Here is a 16628-nt window from a genome sequence, read left to right as displayed (position 1 = left end):
GCTACCGTGTGGTACAACGGTAAGGATTTGCCTCCAATCGCCACTGAAGACCATTGTGATGCCACCAAATGGTTTGGCTGATCCTCGGAGCCACTGAAATGTACGATCTGCTGCTTCTAATGCACGGCGATCCATCATCATCACTTCATCCACAACCATGAGGTGTGTCATCCTAATGATTGTTGCAGTGCTGTCATGTTCACTCACACTGCAGGTGGATTCATCAGTGAGAATGAGAGGACATTTTGTTCTGCTGTGAAAGGTGGTACCTTTTGGCAGTAGAGTAGCTGCGATGCCACTCGCAGCTGTTGCAAGAGCCACTTTGCCTTCTGCACGGACTTTGTCGAGGATGTGGCATGATATGAACGTTTTTCCTGTCCCGCCACTTGCATCAAGCGCTATCATCTTTCCAAGGCCCTTTACCACGCTCTCCATCACTGTTTTGATAACAGTTTGCTGCTTGTGATTAAGTCTGTTTTCTGTGCGAGTAATGTTAGCTAGAACTTCTTCCATGTTATGCTCAATCTCGAGCTGGATGATGCGGGGAGTCTGATTATGGTCGTGAAGTGGATTAGGTTCATTGAGGCCGAAGTGTCCATTCAGTGTAAAGCCATGCCTTTCAACTTGGTCCTTGAGGTCGAGTAGCACTTGATTCAGAATGTATTCATCAGGCTCATTCACCGCTGCGCTGTGCATGAAGTCTTCACCAAGAACACGCTTGTGCCTTTCCCAGAACTGCAAGTGCTCTCCTCTAAGTACGAACATGAGCATGTTGGCAAATACTTCACGCAGTGCTGGGCCAAACGTCACATTTGCTGCCTCTTCCATAACAGAATCTACTTCATTGTCATTGTCAACAATCCCATGTGCAATGCAGGCTGCCAAATATGTGTCCATCATCACATCTCCAACTTTTCAGAGGTCTCTGAATGAAGTTGGTCCTGGCACACAGTACAAAAGCATGTGAAGATAGAACAGTTCTGCACTGTGTGGGTTGAAGGCAATCATTGGGATGCATCCAACAGTGTCAGCCATGCGGTCATCGTGGGAACTTAGTCTTTTTTTCCGCAGTTGAAATGTGCTCTGTGTGTACGTGAAGTGTTGAAATACATCTGGGTACACAATGTGTTGCATGTGTGGATGTAGAGACATGGCTCCAAAAAAGGCAGTCAGTGTAGTGGTAGGTGGCCCTGCGTTCAGTAGGTTCTGGGCTGCACCGTCATCATTAAACGTGATGACTTGTTCATCCTCTAGGTGAATTGCCAGCATCCTTACTGGTGGTTGTTTTCGTTGGATGGGGAAATATTATATTCGCCAGTACGCCTCAGATGCAGTGATGTAACGGCCCAACTCATAGCGTTTCACCTCATCGCGACGAAGTTCCTCACGGGTCTCATCAGCTATATCTAACCTCACCAGGCACTGATCTGGACCCTTCTCCAAGTATTTGTACAGGTACTTCACACTGGAGACAGCACAGACTATTTCAAGGTTAATGTGTGCATTGTATCGGAGAAGGATGTATGGATTGTATGGCACAACCCATGCATTATTGACAGACACATTAATGCCCCCTCTGATCGTCTTTGAGATGGGAGAGCCAGGCGCTTCTTCAGATCGTCTTCTATACAGTGGGTAAGAGTTGTCTGAGAAGCATGTGTCTTGCCTCAATTGTTTGGGGTAGCCTTGGAGCACTTTCTGTCAACCATGCATGGACTGTCACGATTCCATTGTCCACATGGTCCATGAATCATGTGTGATGTGACAATGCGATGTAATTCCGGATTTGTTTCTTTGTCCGGAATCTCTGCAGACACAACGCGATCAATATCAGTGGAAGTCCTGGGTTTGTCGCGTGGCACCATGGTGATGAGCATATGTATATGAGGAAGATGCCTCTTCTGAGTTTCTTTCACCATCACAAATGCATCCACATGTCCCAGAATGTCATATTTCAGGATGTCTGTGAGGAGAGCCTCCACCTTCATGTGGAAGACTCTGGCAATGATGTCTGGTCTTTGGTGGGTCTGTTGACCCTCAAAAATTTATCCTTTTATTTCAGGCCTGTTAGGGTTGCAAGTGAAGGTGAGGAAGAAGTCTGGCTTGCCTTTGACTCTGACCAAGGCCATGGCGTCTTGGAATTCTTTGGCGTACCATCTTGGTGATCCATAAATTGTGGGTGGCAGGATGGTTAGGCGTCCTGGGATTATCTCAGTGTCACTATTCAGTAGTGTTGTAGTACTCGAGTCCGGTCTTGGACTCGAGACCGGTCTCGAGACCATTTTTTGCTTACTCGGTCTCGTCTCGGACTCCAAAGCAAAAATACTCGGTCTTGACTCGGTCTCGTCCTTCATTGGAAGGAGGGGGACTCGTAATTTTAGACCGAGACCAAAATCTGAAAGGACGCACTAAACTTACTATCCATGCGTCCCGGGGACGCACCTCATTTTTCCCATTAAAAACGATACATTGTGAACATTAAACAACTCGTGTTTAATCACAGTAACTGGCAAAAGAAACCTTGTTGTTAGCAGACCGGACAAGCGCTGTTTCAACCCTCTGCGCATCTACTTGGCGCAGACGTGATCCCCTGTACAAAGTATCGCGACATGCTAATTTAGCCGCTACCAAAACAACTAGCCCGTCACCGCTGATTTCCTTTCAACCAGGGGCGTCGCACCCGTGGGGGATATGTGTGTTTCAACACCAACACTTTTTCCTGCATTTTTGCACAAACGCCTCACTGCGGCCGGAGTGACTTTCTCCGGCCACTCTGTGTCTGCGCTCGCTGCAGCTGCCTCCTCTCCCCTGTTGCTGCTTCAAACATGACACCGGCTTTGGGACTGACCGGCTGATGATTGGCTGTTCTGCCTTAAGTCCCGCCTCTCTTGCTGTGTTAGATTTATTGTTCAGCTCGTGCTGATGAGGCGGGATCTACTGTAAAATACCAAATAATACCCGGGCATGTATTTGTTTCAACCACTTAACAGACCAGGCGTTTGTTTGGGACAGGCGTTTGATTCCCTCCTCACAAAAATCCAGGATGAAAATGTCACAAACTTCTCCAGCTTCTCTGTGAATTCTCTGGAAACGTAGAGCAACCAAAAACAATGTCTGTAACGTTCTCTGATGATTATAAACGTTAATTACTCCTGATACGTTCAGTATACAGGTCGACACCAAACCACATGATGTGTTTTATAATGTTTTGATGTGTTTACAGCTGCTAATGTATGTAACGCTGTTACTGTGATGACATATGACAGTTAAATATTTAATCTGTCTATAATAACCACATCCTGACATGTAACTGTGATTTTTGATAATCTAAGTACTAATAATAACAATCATGACAAAAAATTAACAAAGACTGCAGATCAAGATAAGAAGCTGCGGGGACTTCCGGGAAGATGGCCGAGTGAACAGACGTGTAGTCAACTACTCTCCCAAGTCGGACATAAAAAACCCACCATAAGGTTTAACTCGACGACAGAAAGTTATATTATGGGTGGGAAAGGTAACCGAAGGACAGGAAAAACTAACCAGAAGCAATAAAAAGTTGAGAAACTACCCGAAACTGAGAAGCTACCCGAGACGACCTCTGAAAGCGAAGATAGCGAGCACGAGGACGACGCAGCAGAGAAAATGGACGGTCAAGATCACAATGAGACACTGCGAGTCGGGCTGGCTACAATCAGCAAAGATATAAAAGACCTTAAACAAGAGATACGACACGAACTGAACACGCTAAAAGACGAGTTGAAAAAAGAAATGAAAGAAGAAATCACCACTCTTCAACAAGAAATCGAGCGCAAGCTAACAGATAATATAAACGAGCTACAGACACAGAAGGCGACTATGGCCGAGGCCCAGGAGCGCATAGCAGGGCTGGAAGAGTGGAAAATAGACGCGGGAGAAGTGATGATGGAAATGCAGGAGCAGACACGCCAGATGCAAGAAAAGATAACCGACCTCGAGGGGAGATCAAGAAGGAACAATATCCGTATTTTCGGCGTTCCAGAGGAGACGGAGGAGAACTCCACTAGCAAGTACGTAGACCAGCTGCTAAAAACAGAGCTGCAGCTACCTGAAGGAACGGAGCTCCACATCCAGAGAGCACACCGTGCTCTCGCACAGAAACCAAGCCCGAATGCACCACCTAGTTCCATTATAGTCAACTTTCTCAAGTTTGAGACAAAAGAAATGATCCTGAAGACGGCATGGAAGAAAAAAATACAAGTAGGAAATAAGCAGATCTTTTTTGATCACGATTATCCTGCTGAAGTCGTACAGAAACGGAGGTCATATGTGGGCATTAAAAAGGTGCTCAAAGAAAAACAAATACGTTTCCAGACGCCGCTGACTAAAATACGGATACACTGGAGCAACGGAGTGAAAACATACGACAGCGCCGTGGAAGCCGCGCGGGCTATGAGAGAGAGGGGATACATCACAGACCCACCGGGCGATGACAGCACACCGGCGGTGAGGGAGAGGACACGAGTAACACCGGAATGGCAACGCGTCAGAGGAAAGGATACGACACGTGAAGCAGCGCACCGTGCCAGAGAGAAGCTACAGGAATACATGAACATGCACTGGAGAAAGGTAGCAGTAAAACATAGACTTCAACACTGATAATATTCATATCCGACCAGGAGATGTTTAGTTTCCTTTTCTATAGTTGGACACATCTAGACCTTATAGAGTTCAATTAGGAACTAATCAAGTCTAGGAAGGGGCCCCCATGAGAGATGAGGATTTCCCCTTCACCCACCAACGGGGACTCGGGGCACAGTTCACCCCATTGTCTGAAGTCACAACTGTTTTGGTTCATGTTGTTATATTTACTGTTCATGAGTGTTTTGTTCAGAAATGTTTGGGAGTATACTTACAAATAATAGCAAAACAAAATGATGACTAATCATATCAAAATAATGTCGTTGAATGTAAATGGTCTAAATAGTCCAATTAAAAGACAAAAGGTCATGACAAAACTTAAAAAAGAAAAAGCACAAATAATTTTTCTTCAGGAGACCCACCTGTCACAATCAGAACATAATAAACTTAAAAAATATGGCTACAGGAACTTATACCATAGTTCATTTAAAGGAGGATGTAGAAGAGGAGTAGTGATACTGATTTCAAATACAACTAAGTTTGAACTTGAGAAGGAATGCAGGGATAAGGAAGGAAGATACGTTATAGTAAAAGGAAGAGTAGAGAATGAACTAGTAACACTAGTAAACATATATGCACCTCCGGAAAGTGACAAATCCTTTTTTAAATGTCTATTTGATGACATCATAGCAGAAACAGGAGGTATTCTGGTCTGTGGGGGAGACCTAAATGTTATTAGAGACCACAAAATAGATACAACTAGTCTCAAAAAGAATAAAATGCATTTGACAAGATTCATAAACATATCCTTGGAGGAGATGGGGATGATTGATGTTTGGAGGAATCTACACCCCCTGGAAAAAGACTTCACGCATTACTCTGCAGTACATAAAGTCCATTCAAGGATAGATTACTTTTTTATGAATGTAGAGGATAACCATATGATACGAGAGTGCATGATAGGGGGCGCAGATGTGTCAGACCATAACCCACTCTATTTAACAATAAACTTAAACATTAGAAGACGCCATACAGTATGGAGACTTAATCTGGGAATTATGAATAATGATCAAACAAGGAAGAAGGTAAAAACGGAAATCGAAAGATACATAGAAGAAAATAACAATGGCACTGTAGACCCAACGATTTTTTGGGATGCCATGAAGGCAGTCATCAGAGGAAAACTGATAGCTGAAACTGCACATGCAAAAAGAGCTAAAGTGGAGGCCTATAAAATGCATAATGAAAAGTTAAGGGAATTGGAACAGGAATACCAAAATACTAATGACTCCGAGATAAGTCAACAAATTAAAGAAACAAAAACAAAAATTAATGACATACTATTGGACGAAATTGAAAAAAAGAATAAATATTTTAAACTGGGCTACCATGAAGTAGGTTCAAAGGCCACTAAAATACTGGCAAAGCGTATAAGAAAACAACAAGCAATTAGTAATATATACAAAATTAAAGATCCCCTTACAGGTGAGATAATATCTACTCCGGATGGCATCGAAAATATCTTCCAAAGATATTACCAAGACCTATATACACAACCTGCATCTGCAGAAGAGAATGAAATGATTGCATTCCTGGCGATGCTAGATCTACCCTCAATCGGACGTACACAAAATGATAAATTAACAGCAGAGATTACACTGGAGGAGATAAAAGATGCAATAAATACATTGAAAAACAATAAATCACCAGGAAGCGATGGATACCCAGCAGAGTGGTATAGGATGTTTGGAGAAGAGCTGTCACCACTGCTCCTTGCCTCTTTCAATTGGACTCTCCAAAACAATAAAATACCCCCATCATGGGCTGAGGCAATAATTACAGTCATTCCGAAACAAGGAAAGGACAAAGAACACGGTGCAAGCTATAGACCAATCTCAATATTAAATGTTGACTATAAAATATATACAACAATAATCTCTAAACGACTGAACTCCTTTATACCAGAAATAATAGAGGAAGATCAAACGGGATTTATAAGAGGACGCCAGACACATGACAACATTAGAAGAACACTACACGTAGTGGAACAAGCAAGAAAAGACAAAAAGAGCACTGTATTAGTAAGTATTGACGCAGAGAAAGCTTTCGACTGTGTCAATTGGAAATTTCTATATAAAGTGTTGGAGAGATTTGGCTTTAGTAATAAATCAATACAGTGCATAAAGACACTCTATCAACAACCAACTGCAAGAATTAAAGTCAATGGGAGCCTTACAGACAAAATTAGATTACAGAGATCAACGAGGCAAGGATGCTGCCTATCACCCACTCTGTTTGCCCTTTTTATAGAGCCGCTCGCGCAGGCTATAAGACAGGAACAGGAGATCAAAGGAGTGGTGGTAAATGACGTAGAACAAAAAATAGGACTTTTCGCAGATGACGTCATAACCTACCTCGAACGCCCAAATGAATCATTACCTGCATTGATGAAACTTTTGGAAACATTTGGACACCTATCAGGATATAAAATAAATGTCGCAAAGACACAAATATTAGCGCTTAACTATAGTCCACCAAAAGAGATCCAAGAATTATTTAAACTTAATTGGAAACTTAAGGGAATTGAATATTTGGGGGTCACAATCACAAAAGGATTATCTAAATTATATGAATCAAACTATGGTAAGATAAATCAGGAAATACAAAAAGATATTGAAAGATGGTCTACACTAACACTAGATCTCAGCTCACGAATTCAGATAATCAGGATGAATGTTTTACCAAGGCTTTTATACCTGTTCCAATCCCTACCAGTAGAGGTCCCACAGTCTCAGTTTATGAGCTGGAATAGAATAATTTCAAGGTTTGTTTGGGGTGGAAAAAGACCTAGAATAAGATTGGAGACTCTCCAGCTGCCAAAAGAAGAAGGTGGGATGGGACTTCCCAATTTGAAAGCATACTTTCATGCAGCCCAGCCGAGGTATGTTGTTGGATGGTGCAAACCAGATTACACTGCAAAGTGGAAAGAGTTGGAAACACAGCTTGGTGGATACCCAGTACAGAGTATTATAGGAGATGAAGACACATACAAGGTGATTAAAAACCAAATAAACCCAATAACGATGTTCACACTAAAATTATGGTTCAGCATAAAAAAAATATATAAGATTCAAAAAGATGCTAATTCATTAAAATGGGTAGCATATGATAGCAAATTCAAACCAGCTAGATACGATAAAGGGTTTAAGCGGTGGACAACCAAAGGAATCACAGCGTGGTGTGTGCTAGTAGAATGGGCAGCTGGAGAGTTTCCAAAATATAAAAGAAAAATTTGATTTGGATAAACGGGAATTCTATAGGTACCTACAACTTAGAGATTACTTTCTGAAAGAGATCAGGATGGACCCCTCCGGAGAAGTGAATGGTGTGATCCAACTCATAATCAATACATACAAAGAAAACAAAGTTAGAATTGTTTCCGGGTTATATAAAAAATTAATATCAAATAAACACTCAACTAAATACATAAAAGAAAAATGGGAATCAGAATTTAAGATAAAAATCACAGATGAAGAGTGGCTAAACATGTGGAAAATACACCACACATCCACTAATTCGCGGATCTGGAGGGAGTTCTCCTGGAAAAATCTGATTCGTTTTTTTATTTCACCCAAAGTCAAGAGTAAACAGTTGAACAAAAATATGCCTTGTTGGAGAGACTGTGGAATAATGAATGTGGATCACTCGCACATTTTCTGGAAATGTGATAAAATCAGGTGGTTTTGGAAAATGTTACACGATGCATTATTGAAAATACTTGGATATAAGATTCCAATGTCTTGTACAGTATTGTATTTGTGTAACCTATGTGAAGAAAATATAAGAACGAAGGACAGATACTTGGTAAAAATATTACTAACAGCAGCTAAGAAAGCTATCATGAAGAAATGGGGAAGGGAAGACATCCCTACACAAGAACAATGGACTCACCTGGTAGAGGAAATCTACACAATGTAAAAAATGATACACCGCTTAAGGCTACAGGAAGCTCAGTTCAAAGAGAAATGGATGAGATGGACAATATTTATGACTGAACAACGACAAAACAAAAAACTTGATTGAGGAAAAGAAAATGGAATATGGACAGATTGCTTTGAAAGTGACTCCCATGTGTGTTTTTATGTGTTTTTTTTTTACTTATTTTAGTACTATTTTGATTGAGTTGTTGCACCTTTGTAAAGCAAATATTCTCAATAAAAATTAAAGTGAAAAAAAAAAGATAAGAAGCTGCAACTGGCAGTGAGCTGCTGTCTTTTCTGTTAGCAGTGAAGTGACATAGTCCATGACAGAACATTATAAAATATGATAATGTATAAAATAACATTTAATGGTAAAAAAAAAAGTACAGTTGCAGTACGCTTCTATTATAAATATTATATTATATTTTAATTAAACAAATCAAGACAGATGTGACATTTATATGTCAGGGTGGGGTTATTATAGACACAGATTTAAGTGTCATTTATCATCACCCCCCGACCCAAAATTGTTCATTGTTCTTTTGCTCATTCGTGTCGATTACGTTTTAACGTTTAGGGGACGTGCTGTAATAAATAAAACATAATCCGGTGGTGGTGATGAAAACTACATTGAATGGCAGCCACCATTTTAAGTAAGACCTTAGGAGTAAGCAGGAAAAGGAGAACGCAAAAATGCCACCAAATAAAAAGATAAAACCTATTGCAGGTCAGCAGACTATTTGAATTTTAGTAATTTATTTTGGTGCTATTTATGTTGCTACAAAAATGCTGTTTGATTTGAATGTCATATGTCATGCCACTGTGACAGTTGTTTTACAATAAACTTTTCAGATTTGGAATTTTATTTGTTTAATTTCAGATACATTTTGAACATACATGAATATATCCGTTTATTATAACCATATCATACCACCATCAAAGGAGTTTAACACTCAATAAAATTGAAGAAATAGAATAATATAAGAAATAAATAAATTTTTTTAACTGGGGAGTCGGGACCCATTGAATTTCCCAGGGACCCACTTAACTCACCACCTGTGGGTCCCGGGGACTCACTACATTGAAAACCTATCAACATCACTGCAAATATTCGTAAAAACCTATGGTCTTGGTCTCGACTCGGTCTTGACCCTTTAAAGACTCGGTCTTGACTCGAACTCGACATATGCGGTCTCGTTCCCATCACTACTACTCAGGGCATCAACAATGACTTTATACTTTTCTGCCTTGATAGATTTCTGATTGTGGCGAATCCAGTTGAGACGTTGTGACTCAATTTTTGCCATCATGTCACATACATACTGTTGTGTTAGTCTTCCACCGCGGAGCAGTAGATTGAAATGATGAGCAGTGTTTCGCACTTGCAGATGGAAACGGTAAAAGCATGTTGGGGTGACACCTCTCAGTTCAGTGTGGTATGCTTGGGACCCCTGTGGTAGAAGCAGCACATATGATAGTGGGTCATATGCTGGATGAATGGCGCTGATTGTTTGAAGTCGTCCAACTCTGAGGTGAAGAGTGACAGCCAGTTTCCCAAATTGCTCAATAGGAGTTGTTCCTGGAGCAATGACAGCAACATTGCTGTCCAGTGATGGAAGATTCACAGGTCACGACGTCGAGTGTGAGCTATTAGGACAATTCTCAGCTCATTGGCAGTGTCATTTTGGGTCACATACGCAATTGCTGACTTAAATTGTTGCACATATGGGTTGCACCCGTGAATGGCCTCTTGTGCTCTCAGCAAGAATTCTTCATTCAGCCCACTGTTTGAGGCATGATTGCGGCGAATTCCACTTCATGGGCAGGATCATGGAAGTAGATCTGAGCAAAGAGGGGCACTTGAACCTGTTCAGGAAGGGGACTGGCAATGTAATGATATACTTTCCCTTGTATTCGTATGCCTGGGTTGAAGCCAGGAATAGCAACTTCTCTAATGCCAATGCTTGCCATCGCCAATGAATTGTTGTATTGTTTTGCTTCTTTAACAAAGTTTTGATTAATGAAGAGTTCCTTGATAGCATTTGGAGGCTGTGGTGGGATTGAGCCGGGCTTGGGATTTGTGGGACTGTATGTGAGGTCTACTTTTCCAGACATGTAACAGAATCCATTCCTCTCCTTGCCCGCCGTTCCTCTTGCTGTTGAGGTGTAGCCTTTCATGACAGGCGGCGTCGCTGGCCAGTCGACAACTTCGTTGGTTTTCATTTTCAGCTGCGCGGAGCCTCGAGTGGAGTGCAGCGTCGCTGGCCAGTCGAGTGGTCCGTTGGTTGTCGGTTTCAGCCGCACGGAGCCTTGACTGGAGTGCAGCGTTGCCGGCCAGTCGAGTGGCCGTTGGTTGTCGGTTTCAGCCACGCGGAGCCTTGACTGGAGTGCAGCGTTGCCGGCCATTCGAGTGGTCCGTTGGTTTCAGCCGCGCGGAGCCTTGACTGGAGTGCAGCATTGCTGGCAAGTCGAGTGGTCCGTTGGTTGTCGGTTTCAGCTGCACGGAGCCTTGACTGGAGTGCAGCGTTGCTGGCCAGTCGAGTGGTCCGTTGGTTGTCGGTTTCAGCCGCGCGGAGCCTTGACTGGAGTGCAGCATTGCTGGCCCGGCGAGCATCTCGTGCTTCAGCTGACTCAGCATCACGTGCACGGCGCATTGCCTGACGTTTTTGTCTTCTCTTTGTACGATTGGTTTTCGGCATGTTAACACCCACAGGTAGGTGAATATCAAATTGGACTGCAAAAGAAAAAAAATACAGGATTCAGTTTAATATTGGCAAATGAAAATAATATTTTGTTGAGAGTTGATGAATTTGTCTGCTGTCATTGGATGTCTAACTTGTATCATCAGTAACTATCTAATCTGGTAATAATAGAAGTTGGCTGTAGACTAAGGCAACATTCCTTAGAGTATTTTTAAAGATAGCCAAAACACAAACTAATTCCTTGTCTTTACCTAGTTTTGAAAATATTCAAGGTCAGTTACGGATAGGTGAAGTATTTTTTTACATGACAAAATGTAAAGTGAGCACATCTGATCTGAGACAATCTGACTACTTTCTGACACACACACACTTTCCAGCCCAAAACATGCCCCGTAGGCCCCATTGAAAGTGAATGAGGTGTTAACAGTCACATCTCAGAAGGGTTTGGTGAATTCGAAATGAGAAGGCAACAAAAGGCCTTACAGTTTTGATTATGTCTATTATTCATGTCATCCTCATAGTCAGCACATATAAATTCGCAACGAACAAAGCGAATATCATCTCAAATGGGATGAAATCTGGCAGTATAAACAGACTAACTTGTAGCTAGTCGACTAAATGAACTGTGCAGAGCATAATATTTAGCACTGTAATATAGGCTAGCATAGCTCTCTCTTGCTGAGAGAGAGAGAGGGAGAGAGAGGTAATTCAGTGTATGTGACCAGTAAGGTTTTCCACTACAAAAAAATGTTTGAAGAAGCAGAGAGTGGGGACAGGGGCAGTGTGGGGGTGGGGTGTGAATGACAAAGAGAGAGTCAGCTGCTAACAATGTAGCCGGATGACAACGTTAGCCGGCAGTGGCAATGGATCAATAATTTAAACAAACTGTAAACGCACCGGCATGAAGTTATGACTGGAGAAACACTTTGAGACAGCGTAACTTACAGATGAGTGAAGACAGTATCCAGACATCCAGAATGTATAGGGCTAAGGGAGTGAAGATAGTATGGCCTAATGTTAACTTAAATCAAGAGTGTGTCGTATAGCAGCTAGCTACACACGAACATCCACAGATCCTCAGTTTGTTGTCCTCGCGGATCCGGATCTCCTCAGACCGGAACTGACTCGGTCCGGACTCGTTTAGTGTAATTTAGCCACAACAGTCAGTTTAGATGCACAGAACGGGAGCAAACCGCTGGCTATATACTGCTCCAGCTCGCGCTGCTGCAGGTACAAAGCACCCGTGCTTCCGTCGAATCAGGAGGTGGGGGGGCGCGGTGGGCTCTGCAGTGATTGGCTCTGGTGCGCGCGTGGCCATGGTGTGCAGTGACTGGCTCTGGTGCGCACGTGACTGTAGTGGCTCCGGTGGACAATGCTCATGGAAATGAATGAATGAAATAATTTATTAACGGTATCATTGCAGTCCAAACAAATGACACACCCTTGAACCACGCAGCAGCCATGTTGAAACTCTCAGGTCAGTCTGATCCTGATCCGCAGAGATATTTGAGGAACACACACACACATACAGACAGACAGAGATTTCTTGCTTTTATAGAGAGATATGTGCATCGCTGGTAGAGACTTACCCAACAGACTCGCATCTGTCATTGCAGCCAAAGGTGGTTCTACTAAGTATACTAAGTATCTAAGTATTGACTCAGGGGGGTGAATACTTTTGCACACCACACTTTTTTTTTTTTATTTGTAAAAAAAAAATTAAAACCATGTATCAATTTCCTTCCACAATTATGCACCACTTTGTGTTGGTCTATCACATGAAAATCCCAATAAAATACATTTACATTTGTGGTTAAAACGTGACAAAATGTGGAAAAGTTCAAGGGGGGTGAATACTTTTGCAAGGCACTGTATTTCACACTTTTTTGTTTACTACATAATTCCATATGTGCTCATTCATAGTTTTGATGCCTTCAGTGAAAATCTACAATGTAAATAGTCATTAAAATAAAGAAAAACCATTAAATGAGAAGGTGTCTCCAAACTTGTTACTGGTAGTGTTTACATCCGATGAAAAAACATTTCTTCCATTTTCTTTTTTTTTTGTGATTGCTTACCAGTTTTGGGTTTAAAAAGAAAAGAAAAATATCTTACAATTTATCCCTTATGACAGCTTCCTAAAAACTGCTGTAAAGATATTATATATTAATTAGGGCTGTCAATTGATTAAAAAAAATTAACTAATTAATCGCACTATTTGCTGAGATTAATCGCGATTAATTGCCTTTTTTCTTCTTAAGACTGAAGCTTGTAATACCGGATATTTAAATGTAAAATCACTGAATTTATGTAGAATCAACACAAAGGAAATATATTTAAATTCACATACTATTGTTTAATAGCATGTTTTGAACACATTCTCTAATTTCCAACAAAACCATTAAGGCCATCAAAATTAACAGCTCAGCTTGAAAGGCATATTTCTTATATGCACTACTAACTTCTTATATGCAATAATATAAATGATAATTAACAAAAAATGTGTTCCATGTTCAAGTGCCAGTTGAATTTCCAAAAAGGTCCACAATAGTCCATGCAAATATGAAAAAAAAGAACAAGGAAAGATTCTGCTGAGCGTTCAGAATATTGAACATTTTTCACTCCACAAAAACAAAAACATTTGGCTTAGTCCACCTTTACATTGAGCCAGTTACTGAGACAGACCAGTCTGTTTACATTATCTGGGGACAAAGCAGCTCTCTTCTTTTGGATGATGTGGCCTGAGAGTGAGAACAACCTCTCACAAGGCACTGTGGTTGCAGGGGTTGACAGGTACCTGCGTGCAATGTTTGCCAGCCAGGCGTGTGCTCCTTCTCTCTTTGACCACCACTGCAGTGGACACCCCTCCATGTCCATTTTGGGCTCTGCTTTGTAGCGGTCCACACATTGTTTTATGGACTCTTCACCATCATCTTCATCTGTATCTGTATCAGAAGAACCCAGCAAGAAGACAGACATCCTCCTCTTCTTTGGTGGCTGTTTCTCTGTTGTCTCTGCAGATGGTTGTTGTGCAGACCTCTCTCCCATCACCAGGTTGCTTACTGAAGCCCACACCTCACTCCTTTCATCTTTGGGTAGACACTTCGGATCTTTAAACCTGGGGTCGAGTGCAGTAGCGATCTTCAGCCATGGGAGGTTGGTGCTGTCCTTCCATTTAGCTAGGTCTTTGGTAAAGACTGTCTTGAATTTCACTACGTAGATTGGATCATCGTCTGAGGGCTCCATAACTCTGACCAAGTGGCACAGGGCTGGCAACACCACTGAACAGGAGACATACTGCTCTCCCCCCAGCAGTTCAGTCACATATCTGCAATGGAAAGCACAAGATGTTTTAAACATGTCAGTAAATTAATTACACAAAGAAAGATACTCACTACCTTCATGTCCATATGCTTCATATGCACACACACACAGAAGATTCTAGGAGAGAGAGAGAACAAGAACACACACAGATCCCAACACACACACACACACACGACACAGAGAGAGCACAAACACACACACACGACACAGAGAGAGCACAAACACACACACACGACACAGAGAGAGCACAAACACACACACACGACACAGAGAGAGCACACACACACACACACACACACACACACACACATGACACAGAGAGAGCACGCACACACACACACACACACGACACAGAGAGAGCACGCACACACACACACACACACACACGACACAGAGAGAGCACAAACACACACACAAAGAGGGAGAGAGAAAAAATATTATCTTACCTGCAAGGTTCAAGTAGGTCCTCCAGCTTTTGCAGTTTGTCAAGCTCCTGTGCAGTCAACATAGCAATGTTGCTTTTTTGCTGAGCCAGGGTAGTGGTCAGTGCAGATTTGTTTCGCTGGATTCGCTTGACCATCTCTAGGGTTGAATTCCATCTTGTTGCAATGTCCTGAACGAGTGACTCTTGCTTCTGTCCAAGTGCTACTTGCTGCTCTCCTAATTCCTGAGCGTTTGATGGACTATGCTTGAAGTGCCCGACAATCTTGCGACATTTGGCCAGAACACTTTCAAATCCACTGTCGTGAAGGGAAACCGCGATCGTTCTCTGCAGGCTATGGGCCGTGCAAGGCACGTGTTCAAATGGAAGAAGTCTGGCGGCTGCAACCATGTTACGAGCACTGTCGGTGCCAAGTGTGGTTAACTTTTCCTCGATCTTCCATTCTTTTGCGACACCCAGAAAATGATTAGCACATGCCTCAGCATAGTGTCGCTCTTCTGTTTTACTCACAGTTAATGCAAACGATTGCAGATGCCATTCTTTATCAGTGAAATGCGCTGTGACGCCCAAGTAGTTGTCATTGCTCACAGAAGTCCAGTGGTCCCCTGTGAGCGCGACGCCTTTTGCTAGCTCAAGCATGTTCATCCTCCGGGCCCTCTCATCTTCATACAAAGTGTGTATTCTTGACACGACGGTTCCCCTCGAGGGTAGATTATAAGAAGTGTCTCCCGTTGCAATTCGAATGATTTCTCTCAGTCCATCGTCTTCTACAATGCTCACTGGGCGGCAGTTTTTAGCTATCCAATTAGCCAAAGCATTAGTTAGCTTCTCACTTACAGGTTTCGTTATTCGCCCACGACGAGTACCACACTCCTGTAACGTAGCCTGGTTAAGCCCGGTAGTTTCGGCAGGGTGTTTTGCTTTGAGGTGATACACCAAAGACGAATTACTTCTGTGGTAATTAAATTCGGCTTTACAAAATGTGCAGATTACTTTAGTTCTCTCAAAAGATCCGTCTGCCAACTTTTTAAAGTGAAACTTTCCACCTAAAAGTCCGCCCTTGTCTTTATCCATCTTAAACCAGGATGATCCTCTCGGCGGCTCACGTCGTCACATACGTCAGCCGCCGCAGAAAGAAAACAAAACACAACTTCGTTAATTGCGTTACATTTTTTTAACGCGTTAAGTAATTCAAATTAATCGCAAAAATTAACGCGTTAATTTTGACAGCACTAATATTAATATTTTTTTCCACTTTAAATGAGTCAGTCTTTTAAAACTACTTCAGCATGAAATATACATATCAATTAATTACATTTTGGGGATTTAAACCCTTTAAAGGCCAGCATGTTTACAAAGGTCCACTGTTTTAATGTGATAATTGTTTATAAGAACATCTTGTTTTCATTTAGTTTACTGATATTCTTTGAAGCCAGGTTATTATTGCATTAATTATATTAAACGCTAAATGCAGGACTTTGATTTTGAAAGCGTGTCGCTGTGAACCAAGATTAAGTGACCTTTATCATATTAAAGGTCATTTACAATCGTTACACTAAC

At 41.9% G+C, this 16628-nt stretch overlaps 1 protein-coding gene and 1 pseudogene across 1 annotated transcript; both read right to left on the bottom strand.

Moving 5' to 3' along the window:
* Positions 1 to 1305: 1305 nt before the first annotated feature.
* LOC115597480 (uncharacterized) lies at positions 1306 to 2282 on the bottom strand (annotated as a pseudogene).
* An 11426-nt stretch (positions 2283 to 13708) lies between these two features.
* Positions 13709 to 15646, bottom strand: LOC115566278 (zinc finger BED domain-containing protein 1-like). The gene is made up of 2 exons (XM_030392087.1): positions 15073 to 15646; positions 13709 to 14630 (listed from the first exon to the last, which is right to left on the bottom strand). Exons 1-2 carry the CDS (start codon positions 15456 to 15458, stop codon positions 13949 to 13951), a joined length of 1068 nt encoding a protein of 355 aa, XP_030247947.1. The 5' UTR covers positions 15459 to 15646; the 3' UTR covers positions 13709 to 13948.
* Between the last annotated feature and the right edge of the window lie 982 nt (positions 15647 to 16628).

Source organism: Sparus aurata, chromosome 16, assembly GCF_900880675.1.
Source record: "Sparus aurata chromosome 16, fSpaAur1.1, whole genome shotgun sequence".
NCBI lineage: Eukaryota > Metazoa > Chordata > Actinopteri > Spariformes > Sparidae > Sparus > Sparus aurata.
The sequence above is the reverse complement of the archived record's forward strand: the minus strand, read 5'-3'. Positions and strand labels throughout refer to the sequence as shown.

What these genes read in the sequence shown, in the direction of transcription:
- LOC115566278 (XM_030392087.1), bottom strand. Translation starts at nt 15,458, where the DNA reads ATGGTTGCAGCCGCCAGACTTCTTCCATTTGAACACGTGCCTTGCACG. An exon ending in GACCTACTTGAACCTTGCAG is followed by an intron (nt 14,631 to 15,072) that starts GTAAGATAATAT and finishes TTTCCATTGCAG; the next exon opens with ATATGTGACTGAACTGCTGG.